General features: G+C 44.4%; 1 protein-coding gene across 1 annotated transcript; it reads right to left on the bottom strand.

Moving 5' to 3' along the window:
- Positions 1–3,924: 3,924 nt before the first annotated feature.
- Positions 3,925–26,216, bottom strand: LOC307126350 (meprin A subunit beta-like; the record flags this gene model as incomplete). Its single annotated transcript, XM_079816813.1, has 11 exons — positions 3,925–4,037; positions 6,867–7,049; positions 7,187–7,615; positions 7,685–7,909; positions 7,989–8,144; positions 20,778–20,993; positions 21,121–21,299; positions 23,554–23,671; positions 24,112–24,153; positions 24,387–24,396; positions 26,196–26,216. 11 exons carry the CDS (start codon positions 26,214–26,216, stop codon positions 3,925–3,927), a joined length of 1,692 nt encoding a protein of 563 aa, XP_079672939.1.
- Positions 26,217–27,244: the final 1,028 nt, after the last annotated feature.

The raw sequence follows: 27,244 nt of genomic DNA, 5'->3' as shown, positions 1-27,244 counted from the left end.
AGTAAGGGCTGAGGAAGCCGGAGTTGGAGGCTGGAGGGACAGGCTCGATCGCACCCTTCCCCAGTAGGGTGGCAACCTCCGCGCGAATGACAGGGGCATTGGCCCCAACCATGGTGTGGCGGACTCCCCAGAAGCGGGGAGGAGCCTGCGCGAACTGAATTGCGTAGACGAGCCTGATGGTCCTCGCGACCCAGCGGGACAGCCCCGGAAGCTGAAGCCAGGCTCCCAGAAACTGCACCAGCGGGGTCATTCGGACCACAGACGTACCCAGGGCGGGGCAGCGGGGCAGCGTTACCGGCCCAGACATGGGAGGCGTAGCGTTCCGGTGCGGGGGCATGGTTAACAGCTGCGTCCTGACAGAGGAGACCAGGTAAGGACGCACGTTCCACTGGGGTCTGCTCTGAGAGTAGGCTGGCGACAGAGAGGGATGTGGGTGGCGGGGCCCGGGGGCGCACAGACGGGGACACAAGTTCTTTCCAAGCACCGCTAGCCCGAGGGCCAGCAGCGGAAGGATTTTCCCCCGGCCCTCCACCGGGGGAAGGAGAGGCCCTCCTGCCATCCCCTGGAAAGAACTGGAACCCATCTCTGAGTTGTCCACCTCCAGCCTGGCGTTAGTCAGGCTGTGGAGCGGACTGGACGTCATCTTGCAACCACCTCCATGGCAGCTGTCAGGTGCCGCCCCCAAAAACCAATCGCCCAACCACGAGCGCTCGTGACAGGGCGGAGTTCCACACCTGCCCGAGATAACATGGCTATCAACTCTAGGTCGGATCCGGCAACGCTGGCACACCCGAAGGCGGAGCAGAGCCAAATCGTCATCCCCAAAGGACTCTAGTCCACCTTGAGATGCAGCGATCCACATCTCGCTGCTATCTGGAGGGTGAACTAAATTAACGGGGTGTCAGAGACTGTCCCGCCGCTTCAGTCCAGCACTCGCGGGAAGCGATGTGCGAGAGGGGGGCTTGGCCCGAGGAATGATCGTCGAGGTTCTTAATACCACGGCACCGCCCTCAGGTCACCCTGGCCACCAGCCAAAGTACCACCTCTCTCGGAGACGGTAGATTGGGGAGTGGCAGAGGGAACTCTCTCTCCTCACGGAGGTCACTGAGTCTCAACCGCGACATTGCGATGGTCATGTTCCCGCAGTGGGAACATGACACATCCACAAACACTGCCCGAACGTGCTGAAGCCCAAAAACGTCGAGCAGTGAATGTGCCCATAGACAGCAACGGAGATTGATCGCACCCGGAAGTGCGCGGGCGAACCATCTTGAAAAAGACGTGCCACGCGCAAGCTCTTTTTGTGAGAGGCAATGTGAGATCGCTGGAACGCGCCGTCACACCAACACCCTGGAGAGCCGCTCGTCTCGAAGACTGAAGAGAGGACTTCAGAATTCAGGCTTGCAGGAGTGAAGAGATGCTCTTGGCTCCGAAGCAGAAACATATTGCGATATTGCCAGTGTACTTCCTTATATACCCACGCGGTGGGGCGGAGTTACGCATGCAAATTCCGCATGCCCATGGCACTGGCACTGCCATTGGGCATTTTCTAAGATCTCGAAGATGATTGGCTTCTAAGCGAAACCCCCCATTCATCAGTCACTGAAGTTACGTCGGAGTGACTGAATGAAAGGGAACACAAAAACACTGTTCTGTCGGGAGAGAGAGAAGCTGCAGCTTGTGCACAAATAATTAAGTTTAGATTAGATTCAAGTTTATTGTCATTACACATGTACAAGTACAATGCAATGAAATGAGTTAATGCAAGTTCTGTGTGAACTTGAATGATTAGCTACACATCAAAAATCACTGATCACAGATCAGAAGGAACTGAAAAAAAGACTTCTGTTTTCATTTGTACATCCAAACACTGAGAAACTACCAGCATTCACTCGTTCACAAGCCATGATCTCTCGAGGTCAAATATAGCGCTCGCATGGGCATGCCAAATTCTCTGGGCAGAGGAAAGGGAGGTAACAGTTCCTGTTATGACGACATAACAGGAAAATTAAAGATCAGCTCGTCTGAGCTGTCATTTTCTCAAAGGCAGAGAGAGACAGCCAGAACTCGGTTTACATCGATCAAAATTTCTAGCCACTTGGGGACAATATTCAGGCTAGGGGAACTCATATTAATGTTGAAAAACCTCATAAAATGAACATTTCATGCTATGGGACCTTTAAGTATGTTTAATATGAAAAAAATACTTTTGTTACCTAAGTACAATAAATATCACATACTTTAAAACTTTTACTCAAGTAATATTCTAAACACTGACTTTAACTTCTACCAAAGAAATTTTCTGGCAAGATATCTATACTTTTACTCAAGTCAGGCTTTTGAGTACTTTATACATCACTGCAGCTTATATCGTGTTTTGACATCGACAACCCAAGTGCATTTTACCTCAAACTTGCGACTAGTTAACTTTCTAAAGTAGCAATCACTTCTTGGGTCGACATTAACACACTGACAAAATTATATTCACAATTAAAAATATTATAACCTTGATCCGCACACAAAATGACTCTATTTTGTCTCTTTGTGTTGGAATTTAAACCCTTTTCTCCATTTTAATCTTAAATACTCATTCTAATATAAATAATTAAAATATTTGGGGGAAAATAGCCAATAATTATTGCACAAATAGTATTTAGTACCAAAAGATCTGCTCAAAATATTAAATGGATATTATTGAACTAAAATATGGAACATTTATTTAATTGTAAAGTAGTTGAGGTGTATGGTCACATCTGATACTCCTCAAGTGTGCGATTAGTAGGAATATCTGAGGGTTAATACAAGAGAACATTGACATTAAAGGGTTAGTTCACCCAAAAATGAAAATTCTGTCATTAATTAGTTATCCTCATGTCGTTCGACACCCGTCAGACCTCCGTTCATCTTCGGAACAGAAATTAAGATATTTTAAATGAAATCTGATGGCTCTGAAAGGCCTCCATTGGCTCAATGGCACTCTACACTCTCAAGACCCTTAAAAGGTACTAAAGACGTCGTTACAAAGTCCATCTCACTACAGTGGTTCTAAAATAACTTTATGAATCGGCGACAATAGTTTTTGTGCGCAAAAAAACCCTAAATAACGACTTACATAGTGATGACGATTTCAAAACAAAGCATCATGAAGCTTCGAAGCGTTATGAATCAGTGAGCCGAATCATGATTCGGATCGCGTGTCAAACCACCAAACTGCTGAAATTTGGCGATTCAAACCGCTGAATCGACTCAGTGATTCATGTCTGAAGATGAACGGAGGTCTGACGGGTGTCGAACGACATGAGGATAAGTAATTAATGACAGAATTTTCATTTTTGGGTGAACTAACCCTTTAATGTTGCCTCTCCAGAATAAAATAATACTGTAATTATCAAAGCACTCAATACTGCAAATACCTGTTAGTGAAGTTGTTGTCTATCCGCTTAAAGCCATTCAAATGTATTGGCAGAGCTGGTTTGTTCATGAACCATGTGACCGAGTAACGGCGAGATCAAATCATGTCACAACTCTGTTGTTCAGTGGCTCCGACTTTAACTGATGCGATACAGCGATCTGTCATGCCATATTATGACAAAACGGTATTTATTGTTTGAATTTCGTATTAAAACGTATAAAATTTGAAAGCTGAGACTTAGTTTCATATCAAAAGCAGGCGTGAGATTTCGTTGGGCAGAGCGAGAGCCACATGTGTGAGAGTTGGCAACCCAGTGTGTAAAGAAGAGGAGCTTAAGAGATAACAACAACTTTAATGGAGTCAGATTAATAACTGAATTATGAATGTCATGCTTCACCTTGTAGCAGCGTAAGCTCCCAGACTATATCCACACAGTATTGCATGTTCTCTCCTACATTAGTTCTTAAATATAGTGTGCATTAGTCACATGTACAGCAGAGGTTAAAGGACATTCACCTCGCAGGACATGGTCCCTGCTGGACACTTGCGTCAGGAGAAATGGGGAAGTTCTTCACTGTTGCTTTAGGGCAGGGTAGAGAGTCGCTCTGGAGCAGCCCTGAGATATCTGGATCAGTACAACATTCATAAAGATGAGAATATCATTCCTGCTCAATCATCATTCATAAAGATGAGAATATCATTCCTGCCCAATAATCATTCATAAAGATGAGAATATCATTCCTGCCCAATCATCATTCATAAAGATGAGAATATCATTCCAGCCCAATCATCATTCATAAAGATGAGAATATCATTCCTGCCCAATCATCATTCATAAAGATGAGAATATCATTCCTGCCCAATCATCATTCATAAAGATGAGAATATCATTCCTGCCCAATCAACATTCATAAAGATGAGAATATCATTCCTGCCCAATAATCATTCATAAAGATGAGAATATCATTCCTGCCCAATTAACATTCATAAAGATGAGAATATCATTCCTGCCCAATCATCATTCATAAAGATGAGAATATCATTCCTGCCCAATCATCATTCATAAAGATGAGAATATCATTCCTGCTCAATCATCACTCATAAAGATGAGAATATCATTCCTGCCCAATCATCATTTATGGAGCCGGATCTAAAATCTTTATACAAATATGTATATATCAAGTTTTTGAATTAATGTCCATGTCACTGTGACCCTGATATTACTACTAATAACATAAACAACAACAGACCACATCACATAATTGTTGTTATTAAATGAAATATCTGGACATTGAACACTTATTAATAACATTACAGACTGATCTGAATAAACAGGTGCAGCTTTGGTGTATAAGACAGCAGGCTAACCGCTAGCTGTATTTTGTGCTAACGATATAAATCATAATGTGATTTAGTAGAAACTGTAATCAGGTGCTGGAAAAAGAGTTTGCATTAAAATGTCTTTACATGAAGGACCCGATCATGGAGCAAAGCACAGGACAAGCGTTGAGCTTCTTGAGTCTGGTCAGTAAGGAGCGTTTTGATTGGAGGATTAAAAGCTCACCGCGATTGGCTAAACAGAACATCCTCAAAAAAAGATATTTATGAATCTTAACCTGACAAGAAAGTCTCAAAAATAACACACATTCAAAGCAAATGCAGATTCAACGATCCATAAATGTGTCTTCATTCATAAATGTGTGATGGACATTAAAGGGGTGGTAAACCACGATTTCACTATTCTAACTTTAGCTAACGTGTAATGTTGCTGCTTGAGCATAAACAACATCTGCAAAGTCACAACGTTCAAAGTTTAAAGCAAAGGGAGATATTTGCTTTTAAAGAAATCAGTTTCTAAGGACTACAGCAAACGGCCAGTAGGCGACTACACACATTCTTCCAGGTTTTGCTGACATCAGCAGGCCCAATATTTACATAAACCCCTCCTCCGAGAATATTAACTAAGGGGGGGTGAGGCCATTTTGTATCGCGGCGCTGTTGTGGTATAAGTTAGTTAGGCCGGAGTGTTGTTGCCGCGATGCCAAGGAAACGCTGTTATATTCATCCGGATTGCAGGTCTGGGGTACTTGCTCTGTTCAGCCTTCCTTGTGGGACGGGGGTGCGTTGCAGAGCGTTTAACATACAGCATGTTATATGCACGTGTGTTTGAGTCAGCGGGGAATCAGGCGCGCGCAGGGCTCTCTGCAGCACATCTGAGGAAAACATCCACCGTCTTCGCGATTTCAATGCCAGATTTGCACAACGTCAGCTGCGTGAAAAAAACACTGCCGGTGCCTGGATGCACGACGCGCGCGCTGCACATTTCACGGAGGACAACACAAACTTCGCGAGTTCAATACAGGATATGCACAACGGCTTGTCCTGAAAGCTGGATTTACAAACAGAAGCTGTTCACGGGCCACAACCTGTAAGTCTGATTTATTTTTCATCGATGTGTTTTCCTGTAATATGTTGTAGCAAGGAAGTAAACAGATGACAACACTGTTCTGCAAACCAGTCTGTTAAAAGCTCATTCATACTTAACGTTATCCGACGAACTCCTAACGTTACAAACACTAACGTTTAAATCTCAACAGCGAACCTGGCATTAGTGTAAATGATTCTTTGATTAGAGCTTTTATGTATTGTTTATCTACAGGCATGCTAAACATGGTTCTGTGATTTGGCTAACTTACTAGTTAAAGCCAGTGCTTAGTGTTCGTTTTGGGTTAGTTCTTGGGACAGATATTTGGCTATAATCGTTCTAAAAATACAAAAGTTAAAGTGCCATTCAGTAGCGATCATTATAGATCCGCAGTCTTTACTCTTGAGGACTGAACAGGTTCTGCTCGATCATCTTCACTCAAATGTTCTGGGTCTGATTCGGGCTCAGATTGGTATGGTTTTATTGACGCCGTTGTTTCTAACACTGACCAAAGAAAGCACAGTCTACCGGTGAAGGGAAGGGGCGTGACGTTTCCGACATACGTGCACTAGGCGTTTAGCGAATCACAACACACTGGGCCAGCTAACCAATCAGAGCCCACTGCGTATTTTTGAGGGACTGGCTTCATACAACCCGGAAAGCATCAGACCGTTTTACAAGGAGGGACAGAGCAGTGTAGAATAAAGGTCAAATATATGAAAAATAAGGCAATTTTTTTTTAAACGAAGCATGAACACATGTTACAGTGCACCCCACAAACACAGTCAAGCCTTCAAAAGAATGTGGTTTACCACCCCTTTAACTCAAGAACTTGATATAGACACATTTGTGTACAGATTTTACATTTATTTAGGGAAGATGCATTTGTGTAATATTTATGCTTTTATTTATGAACTGTGTTTTGTAAATGTATTATTTTTGAGGCTGATCCGGCTCCATATCATTCTAATAAGGCCCAGTTTGCTCTTAATACAGCAGATAAACCTGTTCTCTGAGCTCAAATCCTACCTTGCATGGTCAAGAGAAGTATGATGTCATCGCCCTTGATAAACTCTCTTCTAGTGAGATCATCTATTGTGAGGAGCCGAAAATAGGCTGATGCTATGAAAAATCCACCCCAAAATACAGACTCGCCGTCGATGTTGATTTGAAGTCCAAAGTTTCGAGGATTGTCCCAGTAATACTTGCCGCCTGTTAGAGCAAAACATGGCTTTTAAAATAACCCTGAAAGCTTCAGATAATAACTTTGATTCTCATCTAAGTGAAATGCTGCATATAAACACATGAATAATGAGAATAATAATATCAGATTGCATTAAAGATCTAACCTTCATTAGGGTCGGTGGTGATGCTTTGCTCAAAGGACATGCGCTTCTGTATGTGTGGATTCTGGTCAAGGATCTGGACGGTTATTTGTCTCCATGGACAAGGCCACTGCAGCTGCTCATCGTTTGCACCAGATACCAAAGAAACACTCATTGAAAGTTCATTCCCACCCAATAGTAACGCAGCCCTAAAGCGATAACCATCACTGGAGTAATACAGTGGACTCAAAAGGCCCAACCCACTGTCCAGTTTCTTCTTAAAGTCTCTTATCTGCCATGTGAAGGGACACTCGGTCTCTGAAACATTGATATCATCCAGTGAGAAGCCTCCACTGGAGTTTCCTGCTCCTTTACGGCCTTCAAACACAACTTGGAAAGATTTATTGGCGTTCAGTGGCACATGATGCAGCTTCCAGTAATTCCCAGGGTTTTCTGCAAGAAATGAAGCGGTCAGTCACACTGAGACACAGGCCTATATGAGTGTGTGAAGAAGAGACAGACCTGTGATCTGATCCATGAGTCTGAGAGTTCCTGTGCTGTCGGCTTCATTCTGGTACTCTCGGATCCAGATGTTGAGCTGGTCAGACTCATTCCCGCTGTGATAGTAGTAGAACTGCAGGCACTGGACTTTGCAGGCTCTTGTAGGGGTCAGTGTCTTGCTCTCCAATCTGGCTGCGTCCCCCTGGTTTCTGCCCTCAGTGCTGAAGTGCATGAACAAAGACGAGCCTGCGGGCATGAAGACAGGTGTGTAGCAGCTGTGGATGGAAGTGGAGCATTTCTACTGACTGACTGTAATAGATCTGACCGTTCTGCTCTCTGCCCAAGTACGTGTGGTCAGTCACACTGATGCCCTTCACTGAGTTCACTCTCTGCCAGCCATAATCAGCAGCAGAACAGACGCTCATCTGACACAGAGATTCATCATCAAAACTACAGTGGGCAAGGAAAGAGACGGACGAATCTGCAGTGCACACAAACACACACTGAGACTACAGCAATTCATCACCATTTCAGTTCATCACAATGGCCCTTGCTCTCCCTGGCATCAAATATTGCTCCGGGTGAGGTATTCAGAACGGTGACATGTTCGGTTCATTTAGTTTTGCTGTGGATAATTAGGTAAATAAACACACACTGAGATTTAATAAATGAAGTCTAACCAATTTTCTATTATTTCCATTTTTGTCTTGTAGTTTGCGCCGTGGGCTGTACCGCAGTAAATGCATCCTGTAAAAAAGGCCACCCTTCACAAATGGACTCTTCCAAACTGCCCCACCTCTGTTCGTGATTTGGACTGTTCCAAAACTTTCCCCGGAGTTGTGAACAAGATATCAGTGCGGGAGGCTGCACAGATGCGATTGTATATAGTTATTAGCATTTAAATTAGCCAGAAGTGGCATTAACAGTTTTTGTGGATTGTGTGTGCGTGCAACTGATTGTAAATATTTCGCGTCATTATTGATTATTGCCTGCAAGCGTGGCGTGAGCGTGGCGTTTCTGTTGTGTGTCAGCTGCGGCGTTTCTGTTGTGTGTCAGCTGTGGCGTTTCTGTTGTGTGTCAGCTGTGGCGTTTCTGTTGTGTGTCAGCTGCGGCGTTTCTGTTGTGTGTCAGCTGTGGCGTTTCTGTTGTGTGTCAGCTGTGGCGTTTCTGTTGTGTGTCAGCTGTGGCGTTTCTGTAGTGTGTCAGCTGTGGCGTTTCTGTTGTGTGTCAGCTGTGGCGTTTCTGTTGTGTGTCAGCTGTGGCGTTTCTGTTGTGTGTCAGCTGTGGCGTTTCTGTTGTGTGTCAGCTGTGGCGTTTCTGTTGTGTGTCAGCTGCGTGGCGTTTCTGTTGTGTGTCAGCTGCGTGGCGTTTCTGTTGTGTGTCAGCTGTGGCGTTTCTGTTGTGTGTCAGCTGTGGCGTTTCTGTTGTGTGTCAGCTGTGTGGCGTTTCTGTTGTGTGTCAGCTGTGTGGCGTTTCTGTTGTGTGTCAGCTGTGGCGTTTCTGTTGTGTGTCAGCTGTGGCGTTTCTGTTGTGTGTCAGCTGTGGCGTTTCTGTTGTGTGTCAGCTGTGGCGTTTCTGTTGTGTGTCAGCTGTGGCGTTTCTGTTGTGTGTCAGCTGTGGCGTTTCTGTTGTGTGTCAGCTGTGTGGCGTTTCTGTTGTGTGTCAGCTGCGGCGTTTCTGTTGTGTGTCAGCTGTGGCGTTTCTGTTGTGTGTCAGCTGTGGCGTTTCTGTTGTGTGTCAGCTGCGGCGTTTCTGTTGTGTGTCAGCTGTGGCGTTTCTGTTGTGTGTCAGCTGTGGCGTTTCTGTTGTGTGTCAGCTGCGGCGTTTCTGTTGTGTGTCAGCTGTGGCGTTTCTGTTGTGTGTCAGCTGTGGCGTTTCTGTTGTGTGTCAGCTGTGGCGTTTCTGTTGTGTGTCAGCTGTGTGGCGTTTCTGTTGTGTGTCAGCTGTGGCGTTTCTGTTGTGTGTCAGCTGTGGCGTTTCTGTTGTGTGTCAGCTGTGGCGTTTCTGTTGTGTGTCAGCTGTGGCGTTTCTGTTGTGTGTCAGCTGTGTGGCGTTTCTGTTGTCAGCTGTGGCGTTTCTGTTGTGTGTCAGCTGTGGCGTTTCTGTTGTGTGTCAGCTGTGGCGTTTCTGTTGTGTGTCAGCTGTGGCGTTTCTGTTGTGTGTCAGCTGTGGCGTTTCTGTTGTGTGTCGGCTGTGGCGTTTCTGTTGTGTGTCAGCTGTGGCGTTTCTGTTGTGTGTCAGCTGTGGCGTTTCTGTTGTGTGTCAGCTGTGTGGCGTTTCTGTTGTGTGTCAGCTGTGGCGTTTCTGTTGTGTGTCAGATGTGTGGCGTTTCTGTTGTCAGCTGTGGCGTTTCTGTTGTGTGTCAGCTGTGGCGTTTCTGTTGTGTGTCAGCTGTGGCGTTTCTGTTGTGTGTCAGCTGTGGCGTTTCTGTTGTGTGTCAGCTGCGTGGGGTTTCTGTTGTGTGTCAGCTGTGGTGTTTCTGTTGTGTGTCAGCTGTGGCGTTTCTGTTGTGTGTCAGCTGTGGCGTTTCTGTTGTGTGTCAGCTGTGTGGCGTTTCTGTTGTGTGTCAGCTGTGGCGTTTCTGTTGTGTGTCAGCTGTGGCGTTTCTGTTGTGTGTCAGCTGTGGCGTTTCTGTTGTGTGTCAGCTGTGGCGTTTCTGTTGTGTGTCGGCTGTGGCGTTTCTGTTGTGTGTCAGCTGTGGCGTTTCTGTTGTGTGTCAGCTGTGGCGTTTCTGTTGTGTGTCAGCTGTGGCGTTTCTGTTGTGTGTCAGCTGTGGCGTTTCTGTTGTGTGTCAGCTGTGGCGTTTCTGTTGTGTGTCAGCTGTGGCGTTTCTGTTGTGTGTCAGCTGTGTGGCGTTTCTGTTGTGTGTCAGCTGTGGCGTTTCTGTTGTGTGTCAGCTGTGTGGCGTTTCTGTTGTGTGTCAGCTGTGGCGTTTCTGTAGTGTGTCAGCTGTGGCGTTTCTGTTGTGTGTCAGCTGTGGCGTTTCTGTTGTGTGTCAGCTGTGTGGCGTTTCTGTTGTGTGTCAGCTGTGTGGCGTTTCTGTTGTGTGTCAGCTGTGGCGTTTCTGTTGTGTGTCAGCTGTGGCGTTTCTGTTGTGTGTCAGCTGTGTGGCGTTTCTGTTGTGTGTCAGCTGTGGCGTTTCTGTTGTGTGTCAGCTGTGGCGTTTCTGTTGTGTGTCAGCTGTGGCGTTTCTGTTGTGTGTCAGCTGTGGCGTTTCTGTTGTGTGTCAGCTGTGTGGCGTTTCTGTTGTGTGTCAGCTCTGGCGTTTCTGTTGTGTGTCAGCTGTGGCGTTTCTGTTGTGTGTCAGCTGTGGCGTTTCTGTTGTGTGTCAGCTGTGTGGCGTTTCTGTTGTGTGTCAGCTGTGTGGCGTTTCTGTTGTGTGTCAGCTGTGTGGCGTTTCTGTTGTGTGTCAGCTGTGTGGCGTTTCTGTAGTGTGTCAGCTGTGGCGTTTCTGTTGTGTGTCAGCTGTGGCGTTTCTGTTGTGTGTCAGCTGTGGCGTTTCTGTTGTGTTTCGGCTGTGGCGTTTCTGTAGTGTGTCAGCTGTGGCGTTTCTGTTGTGTGTCAGCTGCGTGGCGTTTCTGTTGTGTGTCAGCTGTGGCGTTTCTGTTGTGTGTCAGCTGTGGCGTTTCTGTTGTGTGTCAGCTGTGGCGTTTCTGTTGTGTGTCAGCTGTGGCGTTTCTGTTGTGTGTCAGCTGTGTGGCGTTTCTGTTGTGTGTCAGCTGTGGCGTTTCTGTTGTGTGTCAGCTGTGTGGCGTTTCTGTTGTGTGTCAGCTGTGTGGCGTTTCTGTTGTGTGTCAGCTGTGTGGCGTTTCTGTTGTGTGTCAGCTGTGTGGCGTTTCTGTTGTGTGTCAGCTGTGTGGCGTTTCTGTTGTGTGTCAGCTGTGGCGTTTCTATTGTGTGTCAGCTGTGGCGTTTCTGTTGTGTGTCAGCTGTGGCGTTTCTGTTGTGTGTCAGCTGTGGCGTTTCTGTTGTGTGTCAGCTGTGGCGTTTCTGTTGTGTGTCAGCTGTGGCGTTTCTGTTGTGTGTCAGCTGTGGCGTTTCTGTAGTGTGTCAGCTGTGGCGTTTCTGTTGTGTGTCAGCTGTGTGGCGTTTCTGTTGTGTGTCAGCTGTGGCGTTTCTGTAGTGTGTCAGCTGTAGTGTGTCAGCTTTTTTTTTTTTTTCAACGGGACATGAGAGACTGCAACATCTATTGTCTGTCCGAAACATGGCTCACGCCAGCGGTCCCGGATACAGCCGTGACGCCGTCCGAGAACTTCTCTGTTTTTCGGATGGACAGAACAGCCGAGGCCGGGAAATCTAAAGGCGGTGGAGTGTGTTTCATGATAAACAAGAAATGGTGCGATCCTAGGAACATCTCCATTCTTTCGCGATCCTGCTCGCCTCACTTGGAACATTTAACTCTCATGTGCCGGCCTTTCTACCTGCCGAGGGAGTTTTCCTCGGTCATCTCCACTGCCGTTTATATTCCACCACAAGCAGACACGGGGCTGGCTTTATCTGCCCTCCATGATGTGACCAGCGGCTTCATAAACAAACACCCCGACGCTGCTTTCATCGTCGCGGGTGATTTTAACAAAGCAAACCTAAAGAAAGTATTGCCAAACTTTCACCAGCATGTCTCCTGTCCCACACGAGGAGCAAACACACTGGATCATTGCTACTCTCCGTTTAAGAACGCCTACAAAGCTCGTTCACAGCCAGCTTTTGGCAAATCGGACCATGCCGCCATTTTCCTCACACCGGAATATAAACAAAGGCTCGTTCAAGAGCCCCCGGTGAGGAGGGAAGTCAAACGCTGGTCATCCCATTCAGAGATCACGCTACAGGCAGCTCTTGATGACGTCGACTGGGACATGTTCCGCGCGAGTTCTGAAGACGTCAGCGAGTTCACAGAAGTGGCGCTCTGCTTTATTAACACACTGACAGAGCAAGCCACACAAACATTAACTATAACGTCCTTCCCTAATCAGAAACCGTGGGTGGACAGTTCAATTCGCACTGCAGTAAACTCGCGCACCACCGCTTACAATGCCGGTCTCCTAACGGGGGATATGAGGGAGTACAAAGCTTCATGTTACGCTCTCCGGCGCGCCGTTAAAGCCGCAAAACTCCGCTATAAAGACCGAGTGGAATCTCATTTCCAACTCAACGACTCCCGGCGGATGTGGCAGGGACTGAGAACCATCTGTGCTTTTGGAACTAAATCCTCTGCAGAGGTGAGAGCTGATCCGTTACTGGTGAACGAGTTAAACTCTTTCTACGCTCGCTTTGATGGTAATCGCGGCAGCGCGACTCCGGCGAGTGACGCGTCAGAGAGAGTCCCTCAGAGCAGCAACGGTCACGTGATCTCTGTCACGGAGGACGAGGTTCGGAGGGCACTCAAACGTGTGGATGTCAGGAAAGCTGCTGGGCCGGATGGTATTTCAGGTCGTGTTCTGCGGTCCTGTGCTGATCAGCTCGCAGGGCTCTTTACATCCATATTTAACGAGTCCCTTGCTACATCTGTTGTCCCCACCTCCTTCAAACGATCCTCCATCATCCCTGTACCTAAGATCAGTAAACCCTCTTGCCTAAATGACTATCGTCCAGTGGCTCTCACATCTTTAGTCATGAAGGTCTTTGAGAGACTCATTAAAAACAACATTTGCTCCTCCATTCCTGACACTTTGGACCCTCTTCAGTTTGCCTATCGTCCCAATAGATCGACTGAAGATGCCATTTCTCACGTCCTTCACTCCTGCCTCACTCACATCGACAGCAAAAGTGGGAACTATGTCAGGCTGCTATTTATTGACTATAGCTCAGCCTTTAACACCATAGTTCCCATTAAGCTAACACACAAACTCCTGGATCTAGGCCTGAATTCTTCTCTCTGCCTCTGGATTGAAGATTTCCTCACTGGCAGACCCCAGGCGGTGAGAGTAGGCCAGTTCACCTCCACCTCCATCACCCTGAGTGTTGGAGCTCCACAGGGCTGTGTGCTGAGTCCCCTGCTCTACTCTCTCTACACCCATGACTGTTTGTCCACACACAGCTCCACCTCGATCATCAAGTTTGCTGATGATACTGTTGTCCTGGGTCTCATCTCCAACAACAATGAGACGGCATACTTGGACGAAGTGGAGCAACTGACATCATGGTGCCAGGACAACTGTCTCTCTCTGAATGTTAACAAGACCAAAGAACTGATTGTGGACTTCAGGAAGAGACAGCATCGGTCATACTCCCCTCTCATGATCAGCGGGACACCGGTAGAGAGAGTGAGCAGCTTCAAATACCTGGGTGTGAACATCTCCGAGGATCTGACCTGGACTACACACATCCAGACACAGGTGAAAAAAGCCAGGCAAAGACTGTACCACCTGCGCCAGCTGAGGAAATTCAGGGTTTCACCAGCCATCCTGAAAACTTTCTATCGAGGGGCGATAGAAAGTGTCCTGACTCAGTGCATCACAGCGTGGTACGGGAACAGCACCAGTCACGACTGCAAAGCCCTGCAAAGAGTGGTGCGCTTATCCGAGCGCATCTCAGGCTCAGCTCTCCCGTCTCTGCAGGACATCTACACCAAACGCTGCAGAGGTAGAGCTACTAAAATCATCAGAGACATTAATCACCCTGCAAACTCTCACTTCACCCTGCTGCCATCTGGTAAGCGCTTCCGTAGCCTGATGGCAAAGACTGAAAGACTCAGGAGGAGTTTCTTCCCCCAGGCCATCAGACTCCTGAACTCAGTCACGTGACTCACTTCACCCCCGCACACGCATAAACATACGGTCTTTCAACATTAACATCCACATACTGCAATTGCACTGCACTTTACTTTACGTCCCTATTGTTACTGCGTAACAACCTGTAATAAACCTTGCACATTATACTTCTTTATATATACATATTATATATTTTATGTTAACCACTTATTTTTAAGTCTACAGTTTATCTCACTTATCATCCACATATTTTTTATATTTTTATTTTTATCTTATTTCCTATTTTTATCTTTTACTTGATTTATTTATAATTCTACTTATGTTAATACTTTTTATTCTAACTTTATTCTATTTCTATTTAATTTCTTGTAACTGTTATTTGCACTGTCCATGGAGCGGACCTGTTTACATTTCACTGCCAGTTGTATATTGTGTATATAACTGTGTATGTGACAAATAAAACTCTTGAATCTTGAATCTTGAAGCTGTGGCGTTTCTGTTGTGTGTCAGCTGTGGCGTTTCTGTTGTGTGTCAGCTGTGTGGCGTTTCTGTTGTGTGTCAGCTGTGGCGTTTCTGTTGTGTGTCAGCTGTGGCGTTTCTGTTGTGTGTCAGCTGTGGCGTTTCTGTTGTGTGTCAGCTGTGGCGTTTCTGTTGTGTGTCAGCTGTGTGGCGTTTCTGTTGTGTGTCAGCTGTGGCGTTTCTGTTATGTGTCAGCTGTGGCGTTTCTGTTGTGTGTCAGCTGTGTGGCGTTTCTGTTGTGTGTCAGCTGTGGCGTTTCTGTTGTGTGTCAGCTGTGTGGCGTTTCTGTTGTGTGTCAGCTGTGGCGTTTCTGTTGTGTGTCAGCTGTGGCGTTTCTGTTGTGTGTCAGCTGTGGCGTTTCTGTTGTGTGTCAGCTGTGTGGCGTTTCTGTTGTGTGTCAGCTGTGGCGTTTCTGTTGTGTGTCAGCTGTGTGGCGTTTCTTTTGTGTGTCAGCTGTGGCGTTTCTGTTGTGTGTCAGCTGTGGCGTTTCTGTTGTGTGTCAGCTGTGGCGTTTCTGTTGTGTGTCAGCTGTGTGGCGTTTCTGTTGTGTGTCAGCTGTGTGGCGTTTCTGTTGTGTGTCAGCTGTGGCGTTTCTGTAGTGTGTCAGCTGTGGCGTTTCTGTTGTGTGTCAGCTGTGGCGTTTCTGTTGTGTGTCAGCTGTGGCGTTTCTGTTGTGTGTCAGCTGTGGCGTTTCTGTTGTGTGTCAGCTGTGTGGCGTTTCTGTTGTGTGTCAGCTGTGTGGCGTTTCTGTTGTGTGTCAGCTGTGGCGTTTCTGTAGTGTGTCAGCTGTGGCGTTTCTGTTGTGTGTCAGCTGTGGCGTTTCTGTTGTGTGTCAGCTGTGGCGTTTCTGTTGTGTGTCAGCTGTGGCGTTTCTGTTGTGTGTCAGCTGTGTGGCGTTTCTGTTGTGTGTCAGCTGTGGCATTTCTGTAGTGTGTCAGCTGTGGCGTTTCTGTTGTGTGTCAGCTGTGTGGCGTTTCTGTTGTGTGTCAGCTGTGGCGTTTCTGTTGTGTGTCAGCTGTGGCGTTTCTGTTGTGTGTCAGCTGTGGCGTTTCTGTTGTGTGTCAGCTGTGGCGTTTCTGTTGTGTGTCAGCTGTGTGGCGTTTCTGTTGTGTGTCAGCTGTGTGGCGTTTCTGTTGTGTGTCAGCTGTGGCGTTTCTGTAGTGTGTCAGCTGTGGCGTTTCTGTTGTGTGTCAGCTGTGGCGTTTCTGTTGTGTGTCAGCTGTGGCGTTTCTGTTGTGTGTCAGCTGTGGCGTTTCTGTTGTGTGTCAGCTGTGGCGTTTCTGTAGTGTGTCAGCTGTGGCGTTTCTGTTGTGTGTCAGCTGTGTGGCGTTTCTGTTGTGTGTCAGCTGTGTGGCGTTTCTGTTGTGTGTCAGCTGTGTGGCGTTTCTGTAGTGTGTCAGCTGTGTGGCGTTTCTGTTGTGTGTCAGCTGTGGCGTTTCTGTTGTGTGTCAGCTGTGGCGTTTCTGTTGTGTGTCAGCTGTGGCGTTTCTGTTGTGTGTCAGCTGTGGCGTTTCTGTTGTGTGTCAGCTGTGGCGTTTCTGTTGTGTGTCAGCTGTGGCGTTTCTGTTGTGTGTCAGCTGTGGCGTTTCTGTTGTGTGTCAGCTGTGGCGTTTCTGTTGTGTGTCAGCTGTGGCGTTTCTGTTGTGTGTCAGCTGTGGCGTTTCTGTTGTGTGTCGGCTGTGGCGTTTCTGTAGTGTGTCAGCTGTGGCGTTTCTGTTGTGTGTCAGCTGTGGCGTTTCTGTTGTGTGTCAGCTGTGGCGTTTCTGTAGTGTGTCAGCTGTGGCGTTTCTGTTGTGTGTCAGCTGTGGCGTTTCTGTTGTGTGTCAGCTGTGGCGTTTCTGTTGTGTGTCAGCTGTGTGGCGTTTCTGTTGTGTGTCAGCTGTGGCGTTTCTGTTGTGTGTCAGCTGTGGCGTTTCTGTTGTGTGTCAGCTGTGTGGCGTTTCTGTTGTGTGTCAGCTGTGGCGTTTCTGTTGTGTGTCAGCTGTGGCGTTTCTGTTGTGTGTCAGCTGTGGCGTTTCTGTTGTGTGTCAGCTGTGGCGTTTCTGTTGTGTGTCAGCTGTGGCGTTTCTGTTGTGTGTCAGCTGTGGCGTTTCTGTTGTGTGTCAGCTGTGGCGTTTCTGTAGTGTGTCAGCTGTGGCGTTTCTGTTGTGTGTCAGCTGTGGCGTTTCTGTTGTGTGTCAGCTGTGGCGTTTCTGTTGTGTGTCAGCTGTGGCGTTTCTGTTGTGTGTCAGCTGTGGCGTTTCTGTTGTGTGTCAGCTGTGTGGCGTTTCTGTTGTGTGTCAGCTGTAGTGTGTCAGCTGTGGCGTTTCTGTTGTGTGTCAGCTGTGGCGTTTCTGTTGTGTGTCAGCTGTGGCGTTTCTGTTGTGTGTCAGCTGTGGCGTTTCTGTTGTGTGTCGGCTGTGGTGTTTCTGTTGTGTGTCAGCTGTAGTGTGTCAGCTGTGGCGTTTCTGTTGTGTGTCAGCTGTGGCGTTTCTGTTGTGTGTCAGCTGTGGCGTTTCTGTTGTGTGTCAGCTGTGGCGTTTCTGTAGGTGATCCACTTGTCCGTGCAACTGTCGCGCCGCACTGCACTTTATTCGACTTTAACGCACCCGCAAAGCATTCTGGGAAGGCGGCGCTGCATTTTAACAAATGCCGCGCTTCTAAAAAGCTCAACTTTATGCAAATGAATCCGTTGAACGCGATGCAACTATCCAATAGAAGTAGAGCGCATGGAGACGGAGGGACGTCTATCGCCGGGCCTTTTTTTTTCATTCCCCGGTGGCTCAAACGCACGCCCATAGCGGTAAACTTGAGGAACGCCCCTCAACACACACATGAGGGGAAGCGTCACAACACCGCGCTTCAGTCGCGCCGCAAAAGTGGATCAGTATCGTCAGTCTTTGCACACCAGAAGCGTGTCTGACGCGGCGCTGCTGCTGCTGCTAGGTGGCGTAGTGGAAGGCCTATACTTCATGCTAAACCAGGGGCGGATGTCTTCAAAACAACCTGTCAAAATAGTAATCTCACAGCCTTTTAAATCCACTCACTCATTGCGTCTTTATTTATTATGATGATTATTATTATTATGCCTATTAAACCTATTAAAATTTTTACATATTAAAATTTCATTAAATAAAATGAAATATATAGATTATTTTTTATTTTTAATTAGGAGTTAAAATGATTATATTAATCTATATAATAGCCTATTATATTATGCGTGATGGTGCCTATAAACAGCATTCAAATTAGGTTTGCTCCCAATAAATTATAAAATAATATGTAAAAACATAAAATATTACTGGTCCACATGATTTTTTTTTTATCCATCCCATCTCACAGCCTTTTAAATCCATTCAAATATATCGCCTAATATGTTAAATTCCCGTAAAACTCCTGTGTGCCCACATAAATACAGTCATAAAGTCAAAACTTTACTGGCATGATCTGCAGTTACAGTATTTTCTAACATTTTCAACTAAATATCGAAATAAATCTAAATTAACCATATAAACTAAATTACTGATCTAATTCCCACACTGTCACTGTATGATAGTTGAAATGAACTGAGGACTTTTTTTTCCCCAGAATGGCTATACAGCTGAATAAAATTATACTGCATTATTTTCCTGTTTAACAATGTAAAGCTGCTTTGAAACAATATGTATTGTTAAAAGCGCTATATAAATAAAGTTGACTTGACTATTTATAAAATATATACTTTAAGTAACATAATATGCAGAGAGTTAATTAGGGTAAATATTAAATATAAAAATAAAAGGCCAGTAAATGGATTTAAAAGACTATTGGGTGGGATAGATAAACATGTTTTATAAGACATATTCTTTTAATATTTATTGATAAACTTCATTAATATAATCATTTCTTATTTACACACTTTTCTTAATTAAAATTATAGGTCTGTCCATTTCAACACTTGAACGGTTTAGAACAGTTCAGTCCGATTTGGTGAACTGGTTCACTAAAAATAACCCAAAGAACGATTCGTTCGCCAACCGGATATCACTAGTAAACATATTATATAAGACATTAATAACTATTCTTTTAACATTTATTGATCAACTTTATTCGAATGCTGTCTATAGGCACCATCGCTCACAAACACAATATTATTATAGGCCTTTCCATTTCTGATAATTCCAGGTTGCTGTGGTTGTTTATGCATTGAACTCGTGTCCATGAGAAATATATATAATCCCCTCAACATATGATCTCGAGGCCATGACATATTATCACGTTCCCTCAAACCGAACATGTCCCCTCCCGCTCACCGTAATTCAACAACCACCGCCACAAAATGAGTGGCTAAAAACCCAGGTGATAACGTGAGCTCCACTACTAAAGGAGTAGTATAGTACTGATAATATTTACACTATATTTACACTATAGTAGGCCTACTGATAATATTTACAATAATGCATTGAATTTGATAGGTGTCTGTCACATTGTCCCACAGCAACAATACAATAGTGTACATTAATGTACAGTGTTGTATAATAATCATTTATTCTATTTAGTGTCCAATTCATTCATTTAACATATTTAATATTGGGAGTTTTGAAAGTTTTGAAAAAAACATGACATTCATGTTACTTTCCCTGGTAATGAGTTACTTTTATGATGATGTAACTCAGTTACTAACTCAGTTACTATTTGTAATAAGTAACTAGTAACTATAATAGGGTTGGGTATCGTTTGGGTTTTTTTCGATTCCGGTGCCAAACCGATACTTTTAAAACGGTTCCGGTGCCTAAACGGTGCCTGAACCGATACTTTTTTTTTTTTTAAAAGGCCACCAAACGAGGTGGATGACATTAAATGGCTTTTTATTTATTTATTTATTATTTAAATTGAACCATTTATTAAAAGTTTAATGTATACTTAAATGTATGAATATAAATAAATACAAAACACAATTTACTTATTTACAAATTATAATTGACATATTTACAAATTCACAGTAAAACCTAAGCCACCTAACCCAACTACAACAAGCCTAATATAACTCTAAACAGTTACAGTAATAACAGCAGTCGTCTGTATTCTTGCTCTGCTACAAACCAGCTTCGAGCTTCAGCTTTATTTTGAAATATGATCATATTCTCTGGCTAAATATTTTTGAACGCATCGCCTTAATGTTTCCATGGTGACGCGTCATGTTTCTCACATGACACACAGCAGCCGCAATAGCGCTGACAGCTCAGCTGTATCGGGTTTATTTCGTTTTATTCAAAATATTCACAAACTTCTTAACTGTGTCACGAACTATCTGATGTTCAAATGTGTGAGTGAATGTGTGTTAGTTGATCTATAAAGCGCAATGGGCGGCGCCATGTTAGTTTGCGCCTCAGAATCGGATCTGTCGGATTTACAACACTTGAGTTCATTCTCGTCTCACGAAATACATGAAAGTAAGTGACCAGTGAACTGGAAGAAGAATAGAGTAAACTATATAGTTACTATATAATGTGCATGCATCTGATGTGAATAAAACACGTAACGTTAGTCAAATTATAACCGTCTGAAAGGATTGTCATTGCCGCTTTCATAGACATCAGTGTGTGTTTTTTGCTAGTAGCCTACTTATGAACATTTAAATGTCTGAAACCTGAAATAAACATGATGTCGTTGAAAACACTGAATAGTTGTCATGAGTTGTGATGTGACCAGCGCTGAGCGTCTGTCTCTGGCTCAGCCAAAGCGCGAAAGCACGTTTGAATTTTGGCACCGAAATGAGGAACCGAAATCTGCGTTCTGATTCGGTCCGGTACATACCGGTTATATAAGTACCGGTGCCATATTGGAACCGGATTTCGGTACCCAACCCTAAACTATAACTAATTACTTTTTTAAAGTAGCGTGCCCAACACTGGCGGTCAAATACTCACTGCATTTATAGAGTTTGTTGAGCTCAATCACATCATATTCACTCATTTCCATTAGTTGTCCGATCACATCCTGGAACTCAGGACTCTTGGTAATGATCGTGGGTCCTCCTTTGCTGAAGGCGTTTTTATCAAAATGCATCACAGAGTAATAATCATACGGGGTGCCTTGGGTGACGGACACGTTATCACTGGATTTACTGAGATAACTCTCATAGCCTGAAAATAAAGACTATAGCAGTTATTAATGTGATGGTTCATAAGGAATGGCTTTTTCTCTAAGCGCTCTTTAGTAATAATGACACTCGGTATGTAAAGCTAATTGATAATAAAATGATGTGGCAACCTTTGGTGATGTTTCCATAGTTTATGGTCACATGATCATCTCTGTCATATCTTGTGTGCTGGTGGGAGAATCCCAGTGCATGGAGAAACTGGTGCTCAACAATGGCTTTTCTTCCACAGTCATCTCCAATGGAAAGAGTCTGACCTCCAGGAGACGAGCGTCCGATAGATGACCAGCACCTGCCAATCCAGTCAGAGATACCAGCACATTCATATAAAACTATATCGCCCACATCTCATAACAACAACAATAATACAAACTGTGCTTTTCATTTCCAGACACAATGGCCCTCATTTATCAATCTTGCGTAGAAACGGGTGTATATGCTGGCGTAAGATTATGCTTACACTCCTCTCACCACCTGATTTATGAAGCTGTGCGCACCTCTGAAATCCAGGCGTACGCAAAACCTGCCCTTGATAAATGCCGCGGCTGAAAACGATCGTCATTAGAATAACACGCCCCTATATATTCAAGTCTCCGCCTCCCCCACGCCCTCATTTTACACCATGGACACTCGGAAGACGGCAAAGAAGCGAAACTTCTCTGACGTGGAGATCGAGACCATCACCAGGGAAGTGGAAAAAAACAAAATTGTTTTATTTGGTAGTTTAAATAATGGGATTAAAGGCGCCCACAAAAACAAAATATGGTGTACGGTGGAAATCCAGTTTAAATAGCTGTTTGGATGAGAAATTACCTCACAATTCATTATTTTACAGCACGTGTTTTGAAATAATTAGCATTTAATTTCGTATCACGTCACATGTATTGGGGTGTACAATAGTGATGATGATGTGATGTGGAGTACCATTCATTCACATTAATAATTGCATGACAATTTGTAAGATTCTTATTATTATTATGATTTGTAGCTATTATTAATGACGCTTATTGTTATTTAGAAGAAGAATGTCGTTATTATTATTATTTATTTTATTATTATTTAAAAGAAGAAGACTGTCATTTTTATTATTTTGTCAGTGTGAATTATTTTCAGTCTCAGTCCGTGCGCAGCTGCCGGGCCTAACCTTGAACCGTCAGGTAAAGCGCACAGGCTCGCAACTGGAGGAATACATATGCCTACAAATCAAATGCTTTGGTAAAGTCACACAAATTAAACCTTGAAGTCCATGTTGCTCAAAAATAAACACAAAAGTTTAGAATTACTATAGCCCTATTGGCACGGGATTAGTAGCCTATTAGGCCTATGTGGGGACCTCTGGTGATTTGTAATAATTGCAGAGAATGTCTGTGATCTTAATCCTGTGCGAATCGGCCATGTCTGTAATATGTAAAGTAAAAATTCCCCCGCAAATGACCTACCATATTTCACCAAACACAGGTCCTGTGATAACATTAGTCCCGTGCGAATCGGCATCTCTATTTGGCCAGGATTAGGCGGATCGTATATAATTTTTGCAAGGTTTTTGTTTCCTGTGCGCGTTTCTATCTTTATCTTTCACGAAGAATGGAGCTAGGCTGCATATAATGCGCACCGTTATGAAGTCCTGTGCGGCCGCGCAGATACTTTCACTTTAGAATGAGCACCAATTTGGGAGTAAATTGCTTGAATGGTGTGTTTAATATTATTCTTAATGAAAAACACAAAAACAGAACAGGACAATGACAAACTCGCTTAAATGGGCGCTTTTACTTTTAGCGTTGAAACAGAATCTTCCGTCGTATATTGTTATTATATTGCTCAGTTACGTTTTTAATTGTGTCTGTTCTCTAACTGAACAAAATTATTTGTATTACTATAAAACAATCAAAATGATATCGATACGACTGTTTATAATTTCATACAGCTATATCTATAACGAAAAAACATTTTCAAGTCATATCCGGGAGATAAGTCAGTAAATTCGAGTAAAATCACAGGCTTGCTTATCCCGTGCGAATGCGCCACGCAAAATTCAGATGTGGGGGAGTCATTTCTAAATCACACAAGGTCCCCAGATAATAGCCTACTTATCCCGTGCGAATAGAGCTTTAGTTGCTGTTGTAGTTGTTGTTGTTGTTGTTGTTTTACAGTGGGTCATAATATAGCATATCTTTGTCAGTGCGTTTTGTGGTATTAGGAATTGTTTTTCTGCGAATTTTCGCACTAACTCAAAACGTGCGTACACCACCTCCTGAGCTGGTGTAGGATTTGAGCGTGCCGTATGCCAACGTCCATATTGAATATTCCATATTCCATAAATCTCAAAGTCACCGTGGTTTTGGGTGTACGCTGGAATTTTGGTGTACGCACTTTTGATAAATGAGGGCCAATATGTGCTTAAATATCTTATATCTTAATCTTTTGACTGGTCAATAATTAAGTCAGATATTTGCCTCTACACATTCAGCACAGCACAGGCTACATCAGATCAGTCTATAATAATATATGACTAATATTGTTGATTAGTAACTGTAATCATACTGTACCCTTCACGACTCTCCACAGAGATGTAAAACTCTTCTGCGGCTCTGGGCTTAAAGTCAATACATGATTTCAGTCTGAACTGCTCAAAGGCTCTCAGAATGACTCCTCTACGGTTCATACCTAGAAACACAAACTAAACTGAGTGGAAAACAATATGAAAGTTACATTAAGTGTTTAAAAGTAGATGGAAGCGTAAGTGAGAAATCAGAAATCTTACTGAGATTGGCACTCAGCTTATAGGGGACGGGAATATCCCACAGATTCCCTGGAATGACGCTCCCTTGCCTAGGCTTTAAAGCAGATCATTCATCACGTCTCCTGATCTTATATATATATATATATATATATATAGACTTTCCTCCATTTATATGAACAGACTTACCTCCATGATGTCTCCTTCTCTGAGATTTAACCCTAATGCTACAAGAGTGTTCAGATCACAGTAAATATGCTCCAATAAAACATGAGGAAAAGTGATAGTCCATAAAAAAAATTGATCAAAGTTATCTCACTGCTTATATAAATGTATTTGTGTTCTTGAGATTATATAATAGTTTTACCTGTGTTTATATCCGGAATGGCCTTCCATTTCTCATAAATACCTGTGAGGAAATTATATTGAAGACAACAAAAGACACAGAGAGGGAATGAGCATTGAGTGCTTTGAGTGATTGACCAAATGTGACTTTAGTGAAACCGTATAAAAGTAAGATGATGAATGATCAATCTCCTCATCAGACAGTAATGAGCAGTTAAAACAGGATATTTCATCCTGCACGCTGGAAACATATTACAGTAACTTTACAGCAGATTAATGAGACTGTGCTGTACTCACCGTATGGCTCCTGAGAACATGAGATATGAAAACAAGACATAAGGAAATAGATTTAGTGTAAAATATCAGCAGCTGTACATGGCTTCAACAATAGCCTTATTCTGACGGTGAGTGTTTCTCATGTGGACGTCTGTAAGAATAAATGTGCACCTTAGTGACTAAACTCACATGATTGTCTGCTGTACATCAAATGTCATACGCTTGGAATAATACATTCACATTTAATTTAATAGTAGGAAAAGTATATCCTATTTATTATATGATTATCTAGATATCCTGTTTAATAGGAAGAGACACGCTATAGTTGAAACGGTCCGTCTTACATTTGACCTCAAAATGACCGATTTCACTTTAAAACTGTGGAAATAAGTTAATGCAGACTCTTATTTACATGACGTAAACATAAAGCTGTTTGGTTTATATATTTAATGTATTTAATTTGTATTGATCTCTTCTTGTAAACTCAGAGATGTGGGGACCCACTTTATATTAGGTGGCCTTAACTACTATGTACTAACATTTTAATCATTTAATCATTTGATACAATGCACTTATTGTGTACATACATGTTTTTACATTGTACTTACATTTTAAAAAATACCTGCATGTAATTACATCTGTAATTAATTTCTGTAGTTACATTTGTAATTACACTGTTGACACTTCCCTTACACCTAACCCTACCCTTAATCTTACCCACACCACCACACCTGTCCCTAACTCTACCCTTAAACTTACCCACACCACCACACCTGTCCCTAACCCTACCCTTAAACTTACCCACACCACCACACCTGTCCCTAACTCTACCCTTAAACTTACCCATACCACCACACCTGTCCCTAACCCTACCCTTAAACTTACCCATACCACCACACCTGTCCCTAACCCTACCCTTAAACTTACCCATACCACCACACCTGTCCCTAACCCTACCCTTAAACTTACCCATACCACCACACCTGTCCCTAACCCTACCCTTAAACTTACCCATACCACCACACCTGTCCCTAACCCTACCCTTAAACTTACCCATACCACCACACCTGTCCCTAACCCTACCCGTATCCCACCTCAATATCAGCAAAGGTGTTTTGCAATACAATTTGAACACAGTAAGTACATTGTACTTATTTTTTGATGTAAGTACATAGTAGTTAAGGCCACCTAATATAAAGTGGGGCCGATGTGGATTCAGACAGCAATTACCACACAACCTCGGTGTTGTCAAAAAACAGCATGTCATGATCCTGGCTCTTTCCTTTCTTTCTTTTCTCTTTTCTCCCTCTTCTGGTCACACTCATTATTACATTCTGTTACGCACACACATTAGCATTCATTTACTCAATCGTTTTCAGCTGTCTCTCATCACCTCATTCCTTACGTACTCACAGTCTTGTTCATTATCTCTATCGTTCTCATCTGTTGCCCACTTTCTCTGATTGGCTTCTCTATTTCTTGTCCTTCCTTTCTCTTGTTCTTCGTCGGATTATTGCCTTAATGTTACGTACCTATTTTTCTATCACTGTCCCGTCTTAGTCCCGTCTGGTGCATGTTCATTCCTGACTGATTTGTTATCACCTCGTATCTGCTCTATGCGAAGTCTCCAGCTACGTGAGTGGTTTACGGCTTGGCATTCCTTGCTCTCTTCGGACCCAGCCTGTCTCTCTGCCGCCGAGGATTTCCCATTGCCGTTCCTGACCGGGCGGCTCTGTTCCTTACGTTTGATGAACTTTCTGTTGGATTTAAATGCCTTGTAGCTTCCTGAGTAATTCTGCCCTGAACTGAATTAAAACTTTGTCAAATCACCTTCTGCTTTTGGGTCCTCATCTCCTGTACGTGACAGAATAATCCGACCAAGAGGAATGGACCCAGCGAAGGAGAGTCATCTTCAAGCAGCGCTCGAACTTCAGGGAGCTTTTCTGGGCCGTCATGAGGAGGAGCTGGCTGCTGCTCGTGAGGCCATGGATTCCCTTGCAGCTCGCATGACCGAGATTGCGCAACAGCTTCATCACCTCCGTGTTGAGTTTTCTTCTTCCAGTGGTCAGGGTGTTCCAGAGCCCAGAGTCAACAACCCGCCGTGTTATTCCGGTGAGCCAAGGGAATGCCGATCATTTTTGACCCAATGTGAGGTGGTTTTTTCTCTGCAGCCTTCCTCGTACGCGTCCGAGGGCTCTCGCATCGCCTTTGTCATCTCACTGCTGACTGGCCGCGCCCGGGAGTGGGGAACAGCGGTATGGAATTCTGAGGCCAACTGCCTTAGTCGTTATATCAGCTTCAAGGAAGAGATGCTGCGGGTCTTTGACCGCTCCGCGTTCGGAGCAGAGGCTTCCCAGCTCCTGTCCACGCTTCGCCAGGGGAGAGGTTCAGCAGCCGATTTCTCAATTGAATTCCGCACCTTATCTGCCTCCTGTGACTGGAACGAGTCAGCCCTGGTAGCTCGTTTTCTCGAGGGGCTTAATGGCGAGATTAAGGATGAGATTCTTGCTCATGGACTACCGACTCGACTGGATCCTCTTATTGACTCTGCCATTCGCATTGAGAAGCGTTTTGAGATTCGTCGCCGCAGTCGCACTCTGGATGGATCACTTATTTCCTCTCCGGTGCTTTCATCTCCACCATCTCCTTCGGCTGATAAGTCCGAGCCAATGCAACGGGGTGGTTTGCGAATCTCTGCTGCTGAGCGCCAGCGCCGCATCTTGGGACGCCTATGTATGTACTGTGGGTCTGCATCTCATCGAGTCGCCACCTGCCCGGTAAAAGCCAGAGCTCACCCGTAGAGAGAGGGTTACTGGTGAGCGCTTCTACTTTAGACCCTCCGCCACGCACACGCACTACCTTCTCCGCTCTCATCCGCT

Source organism: Gobio gobio (assembly GCF_949357685.1).
Source record: "Gobio gobio genome assembly, chromosome: 5".
Classification (NCBI taxonomy): Eukaryota; Metazoa; Chordata; class Actinopteri; order Cypriniformes; family Gobionidae; genus Gobio; species Gobio gobio.
The sequence above is the reverse complement of the archived record's forward strand: the minus strand, read 5'-3'. Positions and strand labels throughout refer to the sequence as shown.